We start from the raw sequence: 23163 nt of genomic DNA, 5'->3' as shown, positions 1-23163 counted from the left end.
GTTGCCTTAATATAAGTCCGTGGATTTTCCTCTGACAAACAGGAATCAGAGGCTCTGTGTAAAGATGTGGCTGTTCAGTCTTAGAGAAGACTCCAGGGCAATGGCACTGTTACTCACAGGAATTATTCTTTATTGTGTGAATAATTCCAATAAATAATTGCAGTTTCCTGAGGAGTGAGGTATGACTCAACATGAGTAAGAGTGGCTCTGCCTAAACATTAGTGAAAGACCAAACTCAACACCAGATAATAAAAAGAGTCTCCAGACAGTTTCCATTTAGAAATGTTTGGCTTTTGTTTTTTGAAAAAATAGGACTAGATAAACTCTGAGCATCAAAATCAGATAATTGCCAGTTCGTTTCTCATGGATTGCAGTGTTGCCCTGTTACTTGGTTTCCTATCTGAAGGCTGGGTACTGTTTCAGATGAGTAGGTGGGCTGACATTTCTCCACATGGCCAGGCCTATTGGGGCAGCCCATGTTTCCCCCCAGGCAGCAATGCAGCAGTTGTGCCGAGTGTCTGTGGCGTGCCGGGTGCCTGCTACCTGAACCAAAGTCTGCACTTCAGGAGACACAGACAAAGAAAGCTGCCACTTACACTTAGCTTCAGATAAAATCAGCTCAAAGTGTGTTTTTTCCTCCCTCCCTATGTAGGCAGCACAATAATATGTATATCTGTGTACACAAAAGAGTTTGTTCTCACAAAAAATCTAAAACAAACGGAGAACCACGCCAAGATTATCCGTTTCATTTCCCAGCATACAAATGAGGATCTAATTTACTCTGAGCTGTTCATGCATTTTGCTTTTAACAAACATCCATATGTCAAATAGACCTTCCACATACTTCCCTGCTGGAGTTTTGGTTTTTTTTTTCCCTTTCAACTTGGTAGGGAACATTTGTGATCCTTATTCTACCGCATCTATCTAAAGAATATATTTTGCTCAAGGCCTTCTATTTTTTAATTTAAGAGAAACAAATCAATTCGTGGCTCTGGCAGTCTCACTATTATGACAAGCATACATCTGTGCAGAAATACCCCAATCCCTAATTAATTACAGCATGTTATTAACGTTTCAAAAGTTAACATGGGCTAATGTATTCAGTTTTGTAAACATGACCATACCAAGTTACTTTTTAAAGAACACTTTTCCATCTTTTGCCCGCAGTTGTAAAATCTGGGTAGTTTAGCACAGATACAGATTTGCTTGTATCTAAATTATTCGCTATTCAGGTTCCAAATCCTCTATCTAATGACTTCAGTAACTGAGACTTGACACTCTTGACTTGTGCAGCACTGATGGGCAGTGTCAATGGGAGTTTTCTCCGATTAAAGGGAATGGACTGAGAAGTGATATTATTTAAAAACCATACTTGCTGTGAACATACAATGTCAAAATCAACCCAGGCCATATTTCTTATGTACCACAGCACATTGAGTTGAGCTTACTTTGAAGTCAGTTTAGTAAATACTCTGCAAAAGCATGCCCTATCAGAGTTTAAATGGCTTACCAGTGAAGGAGGTTTATGTATGATGAGGTAAAAAGTTGAGGAAAATTATTTTATATGACTAATTAGTGGATACTGCAAAAAAAAAATTGAATGGGGTAAACTTCTATAAAGCATTTATTTTTCTTGCTTTATAAGAGAGTGATCAGTGTTGAGTTGAACACTCTGATAAGTTATACTTAATTATGCACTACTTTTACTACAGCTGCAACAAGTGTTCTAAGCAGCTATCGAGTCTTTTCCCTTGGTTACGAGTTCAGTATTTATAGTGGATTTGCATAGCCCATAAGGTTCATTTGTAATCTTTAACCTATTTTCTCTTTGTCTTCTGTGATCCTGTTAAGAATATGATTTATAAAATACTTGCTCTTCTATCTAGTCTTTGTTCACATTACTGTCACCCAGTTCAGTCATGAAAAAGTATCTTTAGCAACTGTGGTGTGAGATAGGCATTGTTCTGGGGAGGCAGAGGAAGCGAGCCGTTCTCATGAACAGATAATACAATGGCCATGCTTTTTGTGGCCTGTAACTACATCTGCACTGCTCACTGAACCATCTAAATTTACACTCAGCTAAAGAAAAGCACATTTGGTCAGAAATCTGATACATTTTTAATCGGTATCCTAATGTGCATATTCAAATACTAATCCTTAGTAGAAATGCATATCTGCAGCAGCACTGTGAACTCTCTTATATGACCTGGTAGCCTTAGGTGGGTTTTGCCTGCATTTTTGGTGTGATTTTTTTTCATGCAAAGCCAGGAATTGGAAGGTATAGCTTTATAGAGACGTATCTGATGTTATAATGCTAGTTGTAATCATCTGAGTACCCGTAGCGACTGAATGACTCCTATTTGCTAAACTCAGTTCTGCTGTGCCTCATCTCCAAACGCTGAAGAAACTGAAAGAAATACATCTCTATTTTCATGGATCTTTCAAGTTTATTATGAATATCCACTGCTGTATCTAGCAGTGTTGTAGAGATGTAGCAAGAAACCCAAACACCACCACCACCCCAAAAACAACCTAGCAAAGCAAAAGACTGAGAAAGAGATGAGGCAGTTGTTAGTGGCTAATAGCACTAAAAATCTTTTTTTTCCCCCTGGCTTTTTCAATTGCCAAGATGGTGTGACAAGACAGGTGGGTCAAAGAAGCAAAGAAGAAGAAAATCTCATGCTCTTCCACACCACACTGCACTGCAGCACACTGATCATGGGCTACAACAACAGCTTTGGAAGACAGATCATTCCAAATGCAGTCTATAACTCATGTTGGCATCACGGCCCAGAGGCAACTTTTTTTATTAGAAATTTCCACAAGGGGTTAAAATGGCTGCTTTGACCTTAATTCCCCTTGGGCCAAATTTACTAAGCCATTGACAAGAAAAAGATACTTGTGTGGAGCATGACCTTACTTAGCTGGGGTAGCATTTGTGTTTTTTTTCACAGCCTTCATTACACTAATATCATATACAGAGTTTTTCACTTATTTGCCATGCAACTTATTCCCCTAAGATTAGTCCTTTTTCTAGTCAAGCAGTTTAAAGCTAATCACAGTTGTTATTTTAATCTGTGCTCACCATTAAGAATTCTTGCAGAGCTATTTAGCTTGTTAGCAATTATGGTCTTCCAATAAAGTTCATGATTACAAGCAAAAGCAACCTGTTTAATACCTGACACCTCTTTAGTGCACAAGCATGAAACCCAGGAGCATAGAAGCATGCTAAAGCTGGTGATGAAAGTATGGCAAATCTATGTAATGAACTCTGAACATAGCTGGAGAAGTGCCCTGTGGTCCTCACGTGCATTTGTGGTCCTCTCCTTTTGTGTTTTTCATTACTGTAAGAAGGTGCTGTTGATCATTCCTTATATGATGGCCATTTGTGAAGCACAGCATATCATCATGCTTTCACCAAGACAGACTACAGGTCTGGTCCTGGTTCCAGTATTACTACTAATAAAATTCCCTTGAAATTTCTTAAGAACAGTGTCTAACCCTTGCATATTTAGGCAAGTATCCCATGCTGAAATACAAATCTTCTGTTAAGGGAACTAATAACCACTGACACTAATCTATGTGTCAAGAGTTAAAAATTACAATTTAGTGTCAAGGTCAATTAGCAAAGACAGCAGGAGCAAATTCCTGCTTCTCATGTCGATTGTCCATGTGATTCTGCCATAAAAATTATACGTAGTCATACACATTAGCTGAGTTAGAGCATTAAAGCTATGTGAGGAACAACACTGCAAGAGGATCCCCCACCCCTGACCAAGTTCAGTCCTGTTTAAAGTTATTTCTGCGTTGGATAGGGAAAATAAAAGAGTGTTCTTGTTCAAGCTGATACACTGAGATGCACAATCACTACTGGGCATCATTTCCAGTGATAAATGTTGGTGCTTTACATTGACATTTGTCTCATGTTGGATAAATTAATTTTGTTCAAATTTGAGGAATGGTGGGAACCACTGACAAGTCAAATATGCTATCATTTTCATCATCCTTCATGTGAAAATAATTATTGCAGTATGTTCAGTGTGAGAAAAGCTCTGAAGAAAAAGTCTGCATCTTCAAGAACTAGTGAAGTAGCTTCATTCATTGTTGTAAAGGTTTTAAAGAACAAAACATCTGAAGCTGGACTAGAGGTCTGTTATAGCAGAAAGCTATAAAAAGTGACCTAACCATAGTCAGATCTCCTGGGACAGCAATTACAGCAATAAATGTTCCACAGCAGATGCTAATGCCATGTGTAAACAGTCATCCTCTAAAATGAAAAGAAAGTTTTGCCCCCACATGTCTTTTAGGGTCCCATTGTACGTGTGGAAATATAAAGGAAATGTAAAATTGATATGCGCACCATGACATCGGCTTTAGTCTCCTCTGTCTTGGCCAGGCTGCTATAAATCTGTCCTGGCTGTAAGTAATGCTGAAGGAGCTAAATGGTCACAATTTGTGTCTGTCTCTTTTATTAGCTCGCCTAGAGTAAAGTAGAGGTTATCGGTCAATGTCAGGTTCAGGGCCCAGTGACCCACTGGGTTAAAATCATGGTAGTCACAAATCAAGAGCATAATGAAGTCTGAGAAGAGGGCTATGCTGATTTATTAGGACATCTGTCTGCCTGTAGACAGCCCAGTACTGCCCCTGCGTGAGCTATTAGCATAATCCTCACCATGAAACATCTTCAAGACTTAAAAGAGGGAAATAAAGTGGTCAGAGAAGACTGGCGAAACCAGAAGGGTTTATCTTGTAGTGCTTGTTGTAATTCTTAACTTTTCCTGCCAATACTCCATTAAAATAACATTAAAAGTAAATTACTATTAAAAATAAATTGCTTTCTTCAGTTTTCCAAACTTACTGAACTTTCAGAACACATCTGAATGTCTGTTTGTAATAAAATAGAGGCACTACCCCTGCACCTTTTCAAAGAATCATAGAATCAACCAGGTTAGAAGAGACCTCCGAGATCATCCAGTCCAACCTAGCACCCAGCCCTAGCCAGTCAACTAGACCATGGCACTAAGTGCCCCATCCAGGCTTTGCTTGAACACCTCCAGGGACAGCGACTCCACCACCTCCCTGGGCAGCCCATTCCAATGCCAATCACTCTCTCTGGCAAGAACTTCCTCCTAACATCCAGCCTATACTTCCCCCGGCACAACTTCAGACTGTGTCCCCTTGTTTTGTTGCTGGTTGTCTGAGAGAAGAGACTTCTTAATCTTTTAGGTTTTCATTTATATTTAACCCTGGCAGTGTCATCCACATGTAATGTTATCATCTTCATTCTTACAAGAAGAATCTCCTGAATTCTATAATCTTACAAATAAATTTCATTTTTGCTGCCAATCATTCTGATTACTTTTAAAAGAAAACAGGAATTAAACACAAACTTTCTGAGTTTTGCCTATAAATAAGCCTAAGTCCGTATCAGAAATGCTGCACGCTGTAAATGCTGTCATACTACTTTAGATCCTATAGGTCAAGAAGTCTGTGAGATGCATAGCAATGAGTACTCTCATGTGTAAAGCTTTTGGGGTTTTCTGGTACATGAGAGGCATTCAGCTGAAGAATCAGGACAGATCATTATTTCTTCCTTCATCAGAACTAAGGTGAAATAGGTTTCAGTCCATGAAGATTGAATTATTCCCTGAAGATTACTTTATATTTGACTATGTATTAATAAAGATTGTCCCTGCTCATATGCCTTCAGAAAAAAAAATATTTAAAATTAAGTATTGCTTTTGAAAATGCTACATGGCTGTGAATGTTGAATGAGTTCCATCACTGATACCATTTCCATCTTCTCTGTATGAAATGTTATCCCAGATAAGAATTTGGCTGGTAACTATAAAATTAAGAATCACAGAATCATAGAATTGGTTAGGTTGGAAAAGACCTTTAAGATCATTGAGTCCGATTGTCATAGAATCATAGAATCAACCAGGTTGGAAGAGACCTCCAAGATCATCCAGGCCAACCTAGCACCCAGCCCTACCCAGTCAACTAGACCATGGCACCAAGTGCCTCATCCAGGCTTTTCTTGAACACCTCCAGGGACAGTGACTCCACCACCTCCCTGTCCAGCCCATTCCAATGCCAATCACTCTCTTTGGCAAGAACTTCCTCCTAAAATCCAGCCTATACTTCCCCCAGCACAACTTGAGACTGTGTCAACCCAGCACTGCTAAGTCCACCAATAAATCATATCCCTCACACCATTTTTACATGTGTTTTAAATCTCTTCAGGAATGGTGATTCTACCACTTCCCTGGGCAGCCTGTTCCCAGGTATGAGAACCTTTTCAGTGAAATTTTTGTTTCCTAATATCCAACCTAAACCTTTCCTGGCACAACACAGAATCATAGAATGGTCTGGGTTGGAAGGGACCTCCAAGAGTATCATAGAATCAATCATAGAATCATAGAATCAACCAGGTTGGAAGAGACCTCCAAGATCATCCAGTCCAACCTAGCACCCAGCCCTAGCCAGTCAACCAGACCATGGCACTAAGTGCCTCATCCAGGCTTTTCTTGAACACCTCTAGGGACAGTGCCTCCACCACCTCCCTGGGCAGCCCATTCCAATGGGAATCACCCCCCTCTGCAGTGAGCAAGGACATTCTCAACTAGGTCAGGATGCCCAGATCCCTGTTGAGCTGCACCTTGACTATTTTCAGGGTTGGGAAGACCATATCCTCTCATCCTACCACTTGTTACTTGGGAAAGATGAGTAGCAGTTAATAAATAGGTACAGAATACTTAAAAAATGCAAAGTAAGAACAAATACTGCAAAGTGCAGTCATGCAGATCTTTTTAGAGCAGCTATGATAATAACAGTTCTATACAAATGGAAAGTCTGGAAGAATTAATTTGAAAATTATCAAGAGATAATTAACTCATTAGGGATGTGACACTTCCGAGGCTTCTGAAGATGAGGTAATTTCTTCACTATCTTTGCTGTTTTGTATCAGAACAGCCCTGAGACAACAGTTAGAGAACAGTACTGCTGAAATAGCATAATCTATGCATTTAGACATTTTTGCCATCACATCACTGTTCTGAGTTCAATTTCAGAAAAATGCACAGTCCACAGCCTCTTAACCTGCCTAATGAAGGCATCAACAGTAACACAGCAGCAAAACCACTGTAATAGAGTTGCTGTTGTAAAGAGGAAACTATGTCTGGAATGAAGCAAGCAACTCTTTGCAAGAACTGACAACCTCCCTCTGTGAGTAGATGACATTTACTAGATCACATGAATGTGTGGAGGTTTGCAAGGTCCTAAAGCCTCCTTACTAGGAAGAGATCTTCAGAAATGCCTGTACAGTTACAACATTTGCCTTAGGACAGAGTAGAAACTGCCACTAGCTGCACACAAGCATGTGGAAATAACTGCTTTGCTTAAAGCAGTTAAGTCTGGGCAGCCTGCACTGAGCATCATGCACAGAAAAGAAATAGAAAATCTGTCCTGTCAAGAGTAGTGCAAAATTCTCAAGCTATGACTATTTTTGATTCAGAAGTCTCAATTTCTTAGGCTGCCATTCTGGGCTTTTGGCTATATTTTCTGTGCATGATGGAAAAGCACTTCAAGACTATTCAAGAATATATACCTGCTTCTTAAATTCAGTCCAGTTAAAGAATCTTAACTTAATTAGGATCCACTGCTTAGAAAACTGAACGTGAGGAAACCTGTACATATGTGTAACTGCCCTGATTAGCAAAGGCAAGATTCAACTCGTGTGTGATGCCCTGCTTAATTCACTTAGGTAAGATTTGCTAGTCCACCAAGAATGAAAAAGTGGAGAAACTCAATACACAATCATTTCTTTCAACTCATGAATGAACATCATGGAGTGTCATATTGTTTCCAAAACAGCAAAATAAATAAATGTGTGCATGCATAGTACTTGCCTCCATAAATTCCAGCGTTGTTCTTCCAGCTGAGTCACTAAGTGCTCTATGTATTTGTTTGAATCCATGTATTCCTAAAGAAAACATGATTAAAGGGTCAGTTTTCAAATGCTCAAGACACTTCCAACATTTTGACTAAAAGACAGAGTCAATTTGTGGAGTCCCCTTTTGTTTTGCACCCAAGGTTATCCCAAGTGCAGAGGAATCACAATGGTGTAAATATCTAGATTGAAGCCAAATTTGGATTCAGATCAAGTGAACAGGGCAGTAGCCTGATACACTTGTGAGAGATTGAGACAAAAGGCCATGAGGATATGCAAGAAGCTTGAGGAAATTAAAACACATAGAAATACATATCCATATTCTAAGCTCAGAATTATCTTCTCTGGATCCAGACTGAAAAATGCACTTCTCAACAGTGTTGTGGTGCACATTTTTTTGCTTTAGATATAAATCAAAGTGAACTGAACGTTTGACTCAAATACTTATGTCGCAGGTGGTATGAAAAATATTACAGCATGTACCCTATAACTCAGGTCCTAGAGAGTTTTCCAGTTCAGTTTTTGCAGATGCTGTAACTTGCTTCACCTACATGAAAGCTGTTGCATTTGTGTCTACACAGAATTTCTGATAAATAATCACAATCAATTATTTTAAATTGAACCCTATTCTTTAAACTCTCTTTAAACAAAGAGATGAGGCTTATTCTCAGCAGAGAAATACATCAGTGACAGAAATACACCACTTCATTTCCAGAAGGAAGGCCATTTCAGTGTTATTTATATAAAGTATTACAGGATGAACCCACAGACTAACATGATATAATATGATATATTTGTATGACAGCAGTACCAACACAGCCACATTACTTTTATTCTGAAAGCCTATCAGTAATAACATAACTCTCTTGAAATATCTCACCAAAGCAAAAATATGTTTCAAACCTCATCCTCCAGGAAATAAGTATTGGAATAGTATATAGAAAAGAATCCCTGTTCACCCTCTGGAGACCAAAGTACCATTTTTACAGCTCCACTGCTTCAGCCTTGGACTTATCACAAAAACACTCTGCTGGGTTCTTCTTTGTATTACTTGTTTCTTTACTTTCATTATTTATTTATTTATTTAGAGTACAATTGTGGGATTTTGTTGCAAAATAGCTGGTTCTTCTGAGCCATTTATCTTCATGACCAGGAATATGAGATAGCTACCACAGAGACAGTACATCATCACGTCTTCTCTCAAGGTGAAGATAAATGTTAGCTGATTTTAATGAACAAAACTCACATGTAAATGTACATTTTTATTTTTCATGACTGGAATTGTTCTAAGTGATTCTATGTCTCTGCTCACAGCAATCATTTTCTTGTTCTGATCGAGAATGAGAGGCGGTGGTATCATGACACAAAGGAATGGTCCCTGGCATGGATGGGAAGGAAAAGTAAAGTGCAGCTCCTCAGAAGCCTGTGCAAATGCATCTCAGATGTATCCTGTTCAAACTTCATTGCTCGAAAACCTTTGGGTATTGTGAAACTTTCCATTAAACTCTGCAGTCGCCCCAAGCTTAAATTTTAATCTAACTGCTGTAGATAGATGCATCTTCTAGCTGTTACTTGCAGAAAACACTAAATAATGTAAATCCTGAGAAATGCCTGAACTTTGGGGGCATTAATATAGTCGGATATATTTTTTTTTATCCAGGACCATTTATATTACACACTGGTGTCAGCATCGGCTCCTACTCTCCCTGTTACTTGACTGAATTGAATGTTACTTGAAGTACAGCATATCAACTAAGCAGCAAACTTCTTCCAAGCCAGTAAAAGTATTTTTTTTCATATACATATAGTACAGTTCAGGAAAAAAAAAAGCCTGTACAAATGTATAATGATGATTATTCACAGTACCAAGTTCTTTAAAACAAGCTGCCTTTTTTTTTTACTTAGTTTTTTTCTTTTACTACAATGACCCAAGTTTAAATTAGTATTAATACCTTTACATCTTTTTAATGTAATATTAAACAATATTCCTGATTTATTCATCAGTGCACTTTGCCCTACGGGCAAGGATAGGATCAGCAGTTTTTTTCTGCATAATTCGACCATGATAATATAAAAAACTCATTCTGAAGCAATTTTCTCAAAAATATTGCCTGGAAATAAAGACAGTGAGGAAAAAAAACAAGCAATGTGTTTATCTTGTCTGACTGTTGCCTTAATGTAAAGCTTTTCCTGTGGCAAACCACAAATATTATTCCATTTGTCCTTGAAAACCTGCAGCTCATGAGTGTGCAATCTGTCAGTCTGGAAAAAGTGATGTGAAAAAAAATCAACCACGATTTGATACAAACATTGTGGTTAGAAGTACCTCCTTTCCTCTAAGCTGCTACGGCACGTTCACCTGCCAGCCGTGTCCAAAGCGAGCCATCTGCTTCAGACAAGGTCTCTGTTCCCAAGCACAGGTTTCTACTCTTTTTTTTTGGTCATCCCAATAAGCCAAATTCTGCAAACCCTGGATCAGAACTCAGTATTACCATTTTATTGAGATGAACTAAACAGCAAACTTGGCATGTTCAGGGAGAGTATAAAATGAGCTACATTTGTTTATGGTTGGACTCGATGATCTTAAAAAGTCTCTTCCAGTTTAAATGGTTCTATAATTTTATGTTCACAAAGACTATGTACACAATTCAGTAAAGAGCTGACATTTCTCAATACATCACATAAAGAGGAATAATACAAATATTTTGTAGCTTCTTTGGAGCTCTGTTACTGAATGCTTGCACCATGTAGGCTTTGAGTAGCTAAATGTCTAGGCTGAGAAATTACATGGAATGTAATTTTTGATGCAGGAGTACAACTTCAGGAGTTTGCATTATTGGAAGAAGGATCCAAGTGACCCACATCTGTGTAAGAAAAATACCTTTTCCTTATGAAAACAGAGACAAGAACAAATAACTGGGTAAGGATAATAATCATTTAGAGACACGACTGGTACTTATATGAGAAACTAATAAGACAGATCAATCAAATAAGAGAGAAAGGCAGGGAGAGCTCCAGGGTTTCAGAAGCAGCTCACAATCCTGTTTGCTCCCACTGAGCACCTGCAAGGCAGGAGCAGGTAAGGCTGTGTAAGGCCAAGGCAATAGTTCCAAAATTATGCTTCATATTTAATCTGAAGCTGGAGACTCCAAATCAGTGTGTTTGTATAAACCTGAAGACATCATATAGTAATGATACTGGCTGTGGAATTGCTACCCACATTGTTACTCAGAACTGGACTAGATCTCAGCAGCTTGAGCTGCACTGGCTCTGCTTCAAGTTCCTCTCCAGCAATTCCTCCCAACTTGCAGGATTACAGAGGAGTCCATGGTTTAAAAAAAATCAAATCCTTTTGAGAATAATGGGTGAAACTGTCCTTTTCCTTCTCAATTAGCCCCCAGCCAGAAAGATTTCACTCCTCCATCTATCCTCCTGTGATGTCATATAGCTGCACTGTTTTAAGGGGAAAAGCTTCTGTAATATGTTTAAATGCAGTAGAAAAATCTTTCTAACACCTGTGTAGATTATAGCATCCAGGAGAGTTGGTATGCAAATGTCACATACCAGCTCATCTAATTTAGAGAGAATCAGAGAATTGCTTTACCAAAATTGTACCTGCTTTGAGCTGAAGCACAAGGCCACATATCTACCTAAACATGTTTTTTGACAGGACTAAATATCTAGCTTTGCAATGCTTAATTTTTTGATCTTTTTTTTTCCTCTTTTCTTTTTTAGCTGGACAGCTGTCAGGAAAAAAGGGGCAGAGAAAGGAAATGAAGTGCCTCCACTGAGGCCTGGGATCCACTGCTCAGTATTTTGGTTGGTTACGTGGGTATTTGTTCTGGCATATCCATGTTGTGCTGGGCAGGGTATCAAAAATTAGACAGCACACAGAACATTTTCCCATCCATTGTTACAGAGGAAACCCTTAGGGCAACCTCAGGCTTAGAAACCAGGAGTCTCTTGCTGGAAGCTGGAGGTGATAAATTTAAGCTAAAGAACTAGCACATAGTCTCTGCCTTTCCTAAGGAACTTGCACAGCTTGGTATCAAAGAGAGTTTAATGAGCTTAGTGATATGTGAAAAGGATTAGGGATACAGTCGTTGATCCAGCAAATCACTTGATTACATACTTAATTCAATAGGGCTACTCATGTGCTCACAGTTAAGCGTGTGCTTGGGCGCCTTTACTGGGCAGTGGGCACTGGCAGGCAGGTGGGTGCTGGTGTGGTGCTTCAGGGACATTCTGCAGCAGGGACAATGCAGCTCTCCTAAAGCCCCATGCCTCAGCTAGGCATGTGGGGACATGGCAGTTGCCTTGCCTGCTGCTTCACTCGCTGTCCTGAACAAGCTTCCAGTGCAGGACCCAGGTGCCCAGCTGAGATGTCTCAGCAGAAAACTAAGGAAATTGGGATGCAGACTAGGGTGGCACTCATCTTTGTGTGGACTGGCTTTGAAGCTGGGATGGGTAGTAAAATTAATTCATATTCTGTCCTGCAGAGCCCAAAGTGTCTCATTCTCCCTTGGTACATCAAACTCCTGGTTCAACTGGTGTGGACACTGTGCAGACAGCCCTAACCCAGGCAACACCCCTTGACTCCACTAATATTTGTCTTTGAAGCCAGACAGGGAGGCATCAGCATGGATTCAGGCTCTTGTGCTTCACAGTGGAGGATGTTTGTCACTGGGGAGTAGAGAAAAACACCAAATGAACAATCTGATAAATGTGCAGACAAGTTGCTGCAAGTATCTGGAGCCATCCAGCCCTGGAGACAGGGAACTCCACAGAGAGCCCCCAGTCATCTGTTACAATGCAGAAATGTCGTGTTTTCACAGGGAAAGGTTATTAGAAATCAAACAACAACAAAGCTGTCTGCAGCCAAACAGCAGACTGCTGCAATTAGGAAATGATGTTAGCAAAGCAATGAGGGGAACATCTAAGCTGTTATGCTAAGTGTGGAGACACAAGTCATCTTTGAAGGATCTTGGAAGAGTGCCCTGGGGTAAAGCTTTAGATCTAGGGAGGATGCATTCAGACAATATTTTAACGTTTGCAAAATATTTGTTTTTGTTATCATCCTACTACATAAACCTTTGAGAGAAAATAGGCTTTTTTTTCCAGCAGCCCCAGACTATATATATATATATATATACACACACACACACATATATATGTATGTATGTATTTTTGTCTGGACTATATTTTTCACATGTCTAAAAGCATTGTAATTGAGGATTTGAGCTGTCTGTTATACAACATTACTCAGCTGCAGGATAAAAATAAATCATGTATGACAAAAAATAAAATCTCTTTGGATTAGCTGTTTTTGTCACTCTCTTCAATACCACACCTGGCTTGATTCCTCACTTTTGGTGCTAAATAGCAATAAAAGCTAAACTGTGCCACTTAAGAAATGATCTTTCAAAACTGTCATCACTGCTGATTTATTCTTTTACCTGATTTCAACATGGTATTTTAATTGTCAGTTTTATTAACAAATGGAATGGAAGCGTACATTTAGAGCCTCTGCAATTGAGCAGAAGGCTGGCAAGAGCCCACATGCACGTAGTGTGGAATTACACCATTATGGTAAAAACAGTGCTGATTATTTTAATAAATATGTTGAGCAAATTTCTTAATTGTTCAGAATCACTTAAGCCTCACTGAGCAGTTCGTGTTACATCTCAGCTGCAGTGATTAAAACTGATTTACCAACCCATCCAAAGCCAGTTGTTTTTGTAAAAGATCAGCTGGGTTTCCCTGCTGCTGCTGTTTGGCTTCTGCTTTGCACCCTATTAAGTGGCACTTCCCACAGATGACAGCAGAGTTTAATAAAGCCTGAAACAGCACCAGGTCGTTAGCTAAGGGACAGATTCTGCAGCCTGTGCACTCTGAATGAGGGGAGCAGGGACAGTTTGCAGAAGAATGCTGTCCCAATTCACAGCTGCAATACAGAGCCCTGCTTCATTTGAAATCCTGCCACTTTGTCCTCAAAGTACAAGCTCTGTGACAGCAACGTGGGTGCTCTGCTGCTCAGCGACCCCTCACGTTCAGTATTCCCACTAGGGGCTAGGGAGAATGCCTAAGTGTTACATTATCTTTCAGCAGCTTGTGAAACCTCTTTTCCAGTAAGACCTTTCCTAAGGTCTTGTGGCTCAGGTAGGCATGTATATGAGAGATGTACAGACCAATATTCTGTGACATCTCTTCTTCAGCTTAGTAGAAGAGAAATGGAAGGTGAAGAATAGGTTTGGCAAGAAGCACCACCACCAAGCAGATTTCCAGACGCTCACTTGATTGGTATTGCTCACCCAGTGGTTGTATGTGTGAGTTATACAGTCTACATGGGCCCTGACATAGCTAGCTGGTAAGAAGCTAACAATGCTCACCCAGTGGTTGTATGTGTGAGTTATACAGTCTACATGGGCCCTGACATAGCTAGCTGGTAAGAAGCTAACAATGCTCACCCAGTGGTTGTATGTGTGAGTTATACAGTCTACATGGGCCCTGACATAGCTAGCTGGTAAGAAGCTAACAATGATGCTAGACTTCAGTTCTGGAAGAAGAAAATCTGAAAAACTGACTAAATTGAGGTTAATTACATTGAGGTAGATTTGCAGTAAATCAATGAAGTATTTTGGTACTGGGAATGAAGAAAAGAATACCAGTGCTTCCTAGCTACTACCCTGTGATGCTGAAGAGTGAAACTAAAAAGACAGAAATACATATTTCAGCTATCTAAAGGGAAGCCTGATGACAGCTTGAGGCAGTAAAATAGCAAAGCAGTTTTCAGCTGGACTAAATCTGATGAAGTCTGCCTTTTTTGACACAAGTCAGTACTGCAGTCTCAGAGGATGCTGAAAAATTCAGGGTAATACAGTATTGTATCTCCCCTATAAGACTTTTTCTTCTAAGGAATGTCTGCTGTCCTCTAGCAAGAACACACAGATTGACTTCAAAGGTACACATTTTCTCAGTGTTCTAATTCCTCACCAAAACCAGACAACTAAACAGAGGCCACAGCAATTCTTGTAATGTAACTTAGAGGTTGCATCTCTGTAACCCAAGCCAGTAGAATTGAGGTAGAAGTATGGAGAAGCTCTAGCAGATGCCCACATTTTCCACAGCCCTAGAAAATCTCTGGCAGTGGAAAATCACCATTCTGGATGTCATGTCAGAGCAGCCCCTAACTTTCAAAGCAGTTAATAGTTTAAGCAACATCTCACTTAAAGGACAAATGTCAATATATAAAACACAACAATGACTGTCCTCTTTCAGGGCAATGAAACAGAGCCCAAGATGAATTGGGTAAGTGTAATGATAAATTCCTAAGATCAAATAGATAGGTTAAAAATACGTTTTACATAAAATGGGGCCTTGGACAGATGATTTCCAACTGGGATCCATTAAAAAAATAAAGCCCTGATTTGATAGCCTGGGATGTTTGTCAAAATAAGATAGAATATAAAGTAGCATAGTGAGGAACAAAGTCAGAAACCAGCAAGATGGATGAAATACAAGAGTAAGGAGCGGAAGGAAAACCAGAAAAAAAGGACTGTAGGAGTGACTAAGTACAGCAAACAAGTCTAGAACTTAACAGAGTATTTTGTACAAACACCTTTCACTTAAAAAATTTAGCATTCCCTGAGTCTAAAAGTCTCTATGCCCAAAACAAGCTTTGGAAGTTTTGTCACTGCTACTAAATGCTGAGGAAATTATTCTCTTCATCTGTATAAGAAACTGGACATTTTGTGCTGTACTTAGCTGATTTTCTTTCCTTGAAAGAAGCATAAATCAGTAAAAGCAAACACAAAGCAATACATGGAATCCACTAGAATTGACTTGAAATGGGAAAGGATAAAATCATAACAGAAAAGCTTGAATTTATTAGGCACCCTCTAAGTCATGGAAATTTTGACACCACTTAACAGCTTCACTGAACAATAATACATCAGCAGCCCACACTGTTACTGCAGGAACAAAAGCCAGTATCATATAGGAATGTGCCCTACACCATCAACAGGTGGATGCCCTTGATTTGTATTTGGGGTCAAACCGGGATATCTTTTTGGTAATCAGTCTGCACTAAGGCAAGTGTCTGTGGATACCTGTGGGGCCTGATCCTGAGTAGTAGGCAGGGAGCAGGATGTAGATGATAGTGCAAGATTATGAGCTACACTCACTTGCGCTAGCCCCAGAGGAAGGAAAAGCCTCAAGAACTCTTTGAGCTTCTAAACTACCAAAAAAACACCCAAAGAAATTGATGAGGCAGCAGCCCGGGATTTGATCTGGAAATAGGAAACTCCTGCATTTTTACCAGCAAGAAGAATGGGTATGGAAAAACAGGTTACACCACAGTGTCTGACCACATCTCCTAGGCAGCTCTGGGGCTGCTCTCTGATTTACCTCAACATATGGGAAGTTCTTGTTCTCAGTCAGTACAAAACCTGTCTATGTAGTGAAATACAAAATGAACATACGAAGTGAAGCTGAGCATAGTGATACATGTGACAGCTCCCAGTTGTTCGAAATTCTTGATGACTGTGTGTAAATCAAGGAGGTGTCAGAGTGACAGAAACATTTATATCCCGGCAATTTGACAAAGGAAAAGGCATCTGTTATGCAGGCAGTAGGAATTTGCTCTACAGCTAAAACAGACGTTCAGAGTGGGGAAAAAAAAAGACTGCAAGATGTGCAGAGTTTATAAGTTTGCTGCTACACAGTGTGTATATTTACATGAAATAATTAGCTGTAGTCTTCTTTATGTCAAATCAAATTTACATTAATAAACTTCACCCAGCAAAGAAACTGGTGCTGTAAAGAAAAATGGCCATGGATGTTAGCAGTCGTAGAGATGCAGAGTAAACACTGGAGCACTTAATTAATCTATCTCTGACATTAGCAGGTAATTACAATTTCTGAATCATTTCTTGGATGGTTTTAATGAATATAAATCAACATCACACAGAGAAGATCTGCTGGCTGGAGGCATTTGACTTATGTAAACATATGGCACTTGCATGTGATTCACAATGACTAAAGATGAGAAGAAGTTGTAACAAGGACAGAAAAAAAACATTACTTGGATCTATTGCAGAGCTGAGGAAATCCAGGGCTACTACAGACACTTGGTATTCACAGATAAAGTTGCTTCATTCTCAGAATGTATCAAACTTGTTAACTCTCTTGGAATAACTGCTATCATCCATCCTGACAGCAAATGCCTTGGGACCTCAAGTTTTCTACCATTTTTTTTTTATACTGCTTCATTATCACTTGTCTTCACATTAATTCTGCCAACTTCTGATAAGGAACAAGGTACACACATACAAATCAAGTGTATCTTCATACGGTTTTAATTAAACCAAAGTCAAGAACTAATTAAACTCAAAACCAAACTGAAGAAAAAAAAAAGTAGATGCTGATTAGTCAAAACATTTTCATATTAAAAGTGCACAGCCAAAAATATCAAATATAATATATATGCACAGATATAGAATATGTAAATGTGAGGTGGAAACCCAGTACAATGCTGTAGATATATCAATCTGATGATCCCAAAAGACATCCAAGCATCAGTGGGCAAAACACACCGAAACAAAGTTGTGAGGATTTCCAGCTCCCATTCTTTCATCTTTCCCCTGCCATTCCTTTTTTGCCTGCCTGCCTGCCACCATGCTCTGCTCTAGCAACAAGCTTTTTAAAACAGAGGGACCTTGCTGTGGCACATTTTGAAATGTGCTCTCCATGCCAGCAGCTCTGCTTGCAAGGCCTTGCACATGCATATTTATAGTACAGAAAAAAATTATCTCAGCCTTCAATGCTCAGGAAATCACAGAAACTGCTTCCAGCACTCTGCCTCTTCCTGGAACACTGAATTCAGCGGAACTACTCTGGGAAGTGCAGAATCATTTAGGTTGGAAAAGACCTTTAAGATGATCGAGTCCACCTGTTAAGCCGGTGCAACTAAGTGCACAACTAAACCATGTCCCTAAGCACCACATCAGCATGTGTTTTAAACCCCTCAGAGGATGGAGACTCCACTACTCAGGGCAGCCTGTTCCAGGACTTGACAACTGTTCTGGTGAAGAATTTTTTTCCTAACGTCCAGTAATCCTTATATCCACCCATCTATATTCTATGCACAAACATGTGCACACAGAAAAAAGACAGAACATGTAAATAAATATACTCCTCAACATCCCCTGTTCTTTCATTTACTTTTACACTCTGCAGGCAGAAAAGAAACAAATCAGAAGCTAGCTCAGAAACGTAGTTGTGGATTTTCTTAGTTTTATCCTAAACAAACCCACAGTCACGCTCACAGGAAATCCTGTCAGCTCATGTTCTACCTGAAGCACATTGATTGTCAGATGTCATCACCAGGGTTTGCAGCTAGTTCAACTTGGGGTATTGTAAGACACATCAGAGTTTAAGGCACGAAATGATTGTAAATTGTTGCCCAAATCACACTCCTGCTTCAGCAAAAATTCTCACTGATTTCCAAGAGAGAGGCATTCATACAGGCAAGAGGCTTGGCCTTGCTTGTAGTTAGTTGTACAAATGAGAAACAAAAAACAACCAAACAAAAAAAATCCCAAAATATCCAAAACTTTTAATATGTTTTGTTGTAGGTAACAATTCAGTTCCATGTGTGTGAGGAAGCTAACCCATCCCTAGCAGTCTACAAATCAGATTCCTTGGAAGAAGCTCTGATCTCAACTTCTGCAGCTGACAGCCACAGGCTGTCGCTGCTTACAAGACAAGCTCACAGTCTCAGCACAGGCCAGTGCACTCTGTAACCTGACTTTCTGGGGTTGGGGGATTAATCATAAGAAGTTTGGCATTTTCTAAGCAGTGTATAGGCCAGACAGCATCATGTGATACTGGTTGGAGATAAACTTTAAGTATATCGGGATTTAGTGAAAGTAGATTTAGTGGAGGAAAAATGTTTAATGGTAAGCTATAAGCAGAAGGTTCAGTAAAGACCCAGAAAGGGAATAATAACTGGAATATTTGTGTCAGCAAACAGTGCACAAGCATGCATTTATGTTGTGTAGGCCTGTTAAATACTTAAGCCAAAGCAGAGCCTTTAGTTATATCCACTAATTCTCAGCAAATTTGGGGTGGAACGGAAAGCACAAAAGCACAATTTCTTGCTAGGCTGGAACTCTAACCCTGTCACCCCTCCCAGAGCCATAAACACCTATCAGTCTGGGACAGTAGTGGCAATTAGATCCACTGGCAAGATTGGAGCATGAACAGACTAAATGGGATGCAAAATGACACCACAGAATGCTGCTTGGGTGCACTACCTGCAGGCATAGGTTCTGCTACAAGTGCAACGCTCCAGCTCTTCCCATGGCCTCAGTGACAGGCACGGTGCCTGTGGCCTCACAGCAGCCTCCATGTCTTTTGGAAACCCAGAGCAAGCTGTACACCAGCTGAGGAAGGCAAGTAAAAGGTTGCCTTGATGGAAAGCTGAAAGCTAGAGCCGTGCTCCCAGAGCAGCCGCACTGGAGAGGACACCTCCAGTGTCCTTTTGTTGACCCACAGTCAGAAGTGGAAGAGAGAGATGCTGCACTTGGGTGAATATGGATGCAAAGCGTTGAGTTTAATGTGTAGGAGCAACAGAGCCTAGTGTAAGATTTTCATAAAACACAACTGGGTCGTTTCTCCTCCTCCCTTATGTTCCAAACAAAGCAAAGAACTCCTTCTTCAACTCCTGCATATAACAATTGTGCTCATAATCATTATTATCTTCAGCATTTGAAAGAGGTCTAATACATCACCAAATTCAGTTCTCTGAACACTTGTAACTTCAGTATGCCATCTACAGCAGATGCTAAACAAATGTAATGACACTACTCAATTTAAAGATGATTTATTTGCCTCTCAGAAAAATTACAGTGAGCCTCTCATTTCATTCAGCCCTTTAGAATTCACAGGTACAATGCAGTGCCAGTGAATTCCAAGCTGCAATTTAGCTCCTAGTTAAGGCTAATAATTTCTCTGCAGTTGAATATTGCTGCACTAAATTGCAGATCCATCTCAAAGGTTATTTGCCTAGAGATATTAGTTACTGTTATGGCAAAACATTCTGTCCATTCAAATAAGACTGAAACAAAACAAAACAAAACATACAAACAACAACAACAACAGCAAAAACCACACCAAAAAAAAAAAACCAAAAACCCAAGCTGCAACATGAAAAGCTAGAAAGTACTTGTTCAGATATTCATTGTCGACTGCCATGCAAGATATATAGATAGAACTCAGACTACATGACAGCATTTTGGTTTATATGATACCTTGTCAGTTGGCATTCAAAAATATGACTGTATAAATGCCCTTAATTTTATGTGTGAGCTAGCAAGCAATATACTTGGCTGTCCATATTTCTTAAACATGATCTTTCAATCTACAGGGATCTTAATGTGAATTAACAGTGAGAATGGAAGCATAAACCTGCATCTCACTCAAAAAGTTCTTCACAATATTTAACTGAATTACATTTTAAAGATCTTTATCACCATCAGCTGGAAAATCTATGACAAGAAGTGCTGAGTCAGGTTGGTGTATCTGCTGCTCTGCTGCTGCCTTCGTGATATTTCAATCCTATGTCTCTCTCTTGGGAAACAGACATAGACACAATTTCCTGTAGAAGATTTGGATGTCACTGATCTGAGACACAGAGGATAAACCAAAACAAAATACCTATCAATCCTGTACTTAAAAGTGTTTTGTTTTCTATAAAGGTGATGTCTGATGTGTAAGGGTGTTATGGGTCAGCTGCAGCTGGAATCGTGCTGACCTTGATAGAATTAACTGAGGGCATCTCAGTCCAAAATGAAGACATAAGAGGTACTCCACGTAATCACTTTTTCCTCTCCACTGTTAATGGGTGTTTTTTTGAATAATTGGACAAAAAGATTTTTAAACACTGTTGTTTTTTTTTTTCTGGGAGAAAAAATGTCATTCAGGGACACTAATTATTTTACATAAACACTCTGACACACACTGACTTCTTGCTGTCAACTAGCATTTGTGAAGCTGAGTGTTCTGAGTGCCCAAAACTAGTGGCAATAATTTACAATAACAGAAGGGTTGAAATACTGCATCTGAACTGTGTAGGTGCTCCACGCATGAATCACAGACAATTTAATCTATGATGATCACAAGGGCTGAGAATGTAAATTAATTTCCCTAAGCCTGAAGATGTTTGCATGCATACTCTAGATTGGAAATACTGAGCTTGTATGATCACAGTATCACAGTATCATCAGCATTTGAAGAGACCTCACAGATCACCAAGTCCAACCCTTTACCACAGAGCTCAAGGCTAGACCATGGCACCAAGTGCCACGTCCAACCTTGCCTTGAACAGCCCCAGGGACGGTGTCACAGAAGGGAAAAAAACACAACTTTAAGGAACTCTTAAAGTTAAGACAGAAAGTGCTAAATAATAAGGTATACATTCCCTTTCAAATCTTGACCATTTACACAAACTTTCATAAATATTTTTATTTTAAAAATAGATTAGTCCTGAAGGCTCTGCCTTGTCTCAGGGATTAGGCGGTGGCAAAACCACAGTAGATGCGGGGCAGTGGGACAGGTTGCATGGGTGTCCAGCTGCAACAGGAGGTCTGCAGAAATGGTAGGAACTGCTCAGATCTCACATTTCCCATGAAGAGAAGCCCACCACATAAGTATGGTTTTAAGGTATTACAGGCACCAAGTTAGTCATGAAACTGAACCATTGTACCCACTCAGCCATGCTCATGTAATCTTGCATGGCTTCGTTGTGAAAAGCGCTGAGCATCTGCAAGTCTCATCGATACTGCAGAATTAAACTTATTCAGGGGAGGAAAAGCAATTTTCAAACTTTAGATACAGTCTTTAATCATTCATTTAAAAAGCATTTCCACAGCCATCAGCTTGACAGCATTTAAATTAAAAGACTCTGAAAATCTCTTGTTTTCAACAGGAAATGTTTTCAGGGATTGGCATTTCACATGTACAGAGAAATTTACAGTAATCATATCCTGATGACAAGTCTAGGAGAGGATTTACATCTAATAGGAATGATCTAATTTATCTGCATGCAGTAATACCCAGTGGCTATTGTGCACATTTCATTATCAAGGAAATTAAAGACAATACAAGAAAATTAATGTTTTAAGAGAAAGTCATATGGTCCATTTAACTCTTCCTTTGACTGTCCACATAATGTAATAAGATAATTTGCTTCTTTTCATATGGCCAAGTAATAGAAATAACACTTTCCATAAATCATCTACAAAAGCTTTATGAACAAGAGCAAGAGAGTGAGTCTAAAGCTTTCAAATTACTTCTACATAAATGTGTATCATCTGTACTTCAGCAGCTCCCCTCTTAAGGAAAAAGCCCTTACATTGGATAATAACCTTCCTCCTTTTCTCATTTCCAACTGTTTCTGTTTGGGTATCAAACATCCTCACTGCACAACAGATACCCTTCTGTTTGGGTATCAAACATCCTCACTGCCTAACAGTACTACCCCACTGGTGGGACACAATGGAAATTTTGTCATAAAATTAAGTGTCACAAACTCACTATTTGGATGTGGAAATGGTGGCAGGCTGTGATAGCATGGAAAACACTCCTAGCAGGAAAATGCCTCAACATTTCATGGTTGCAGACTTGTAAGGAAGCACTCAAATGTTTTGCTGGTGAGCAGAGCCATTTCTCATCTCACCTCTCTTTCTTCCAAGCACCTTTCATAATTCTGAGTCTTGTAAATCAAAAGTGTGTGACCAAAAGGATTCTGCAGCAGCAGGGAAGGAACAGGGCCTTAAAAGACAGCACCTCCAGCATGTACCTGGGATGTGTCTAATAGGGCCTCCCTGCAGAAAAGGCCCTAAAGCTGGCTTCCCAATGAGTTCTCCTGCTCTAGTCTTTCATGATGAGGCTGCTCAGGGTAGAACTTCAGATTATACCCAACCCTGCAGTGCTTACTTAAATCAGCATATCTCAGAGGTTGGTATGGTGTGTGTCTGTCTGTCCTGCCAGTCTTAGCCATATCACCCCAGCTGCTGAAAGAAGCAGCACAAATCACAAAGGATCAAAATAGCATGGGGTTAGATGAGACATTTAACCATCTAAAGATGCAGATAGGCACCTAACAAGAATTTAATGAGAATGTGATCATTCAGCTCCCTTGGTGACTTCTG

The 23163-nt window shown here is 39.6% G+C and overlaps 1 protein-coding gene across 1 annotated transcript in view; it reads right to left on the bottom strand.

The window, feature by feature from the left end:
* The window catches only part of NCKAP5 (NCK associated protein 5), a 436389-nt gene that overhangs the window by 276327 nt on the left and 136899 nt on the right, over window positions 1–23163 (bottom strand). The window contains exon 4 of the mRNA XM_064156156.1: window positions 7907–7984. Coding sequence (XP_064012226.1) covers window positions 7907–7984 — 78 coding nt within the window. The remainder of the gene's footprint in view (window positions 1–7906; window positions 7985–23163) is intronic.

Source organism: Pogoniulus pusillus, chromosome 2 (genome assembly GCF_015220805.1).
Source record: "Pogoniulus pusillus isolate bPogPus1 chromosome 2, bPogPus1.pri, whole genome shotgun sequence".
In the NCBI taxonomy this organism is placed as follows: Eukaryota; Metazoa; Chordata; class Aves; order Piciformes; family Lybiidae; genus Pogoniulus; species Pogoniulus pusillus.
The sequence above is the reverse complement of the archived record's forward strand: the minus strand, read 5'-3'. Positions and strand labels throughout refer to the sequence as shown.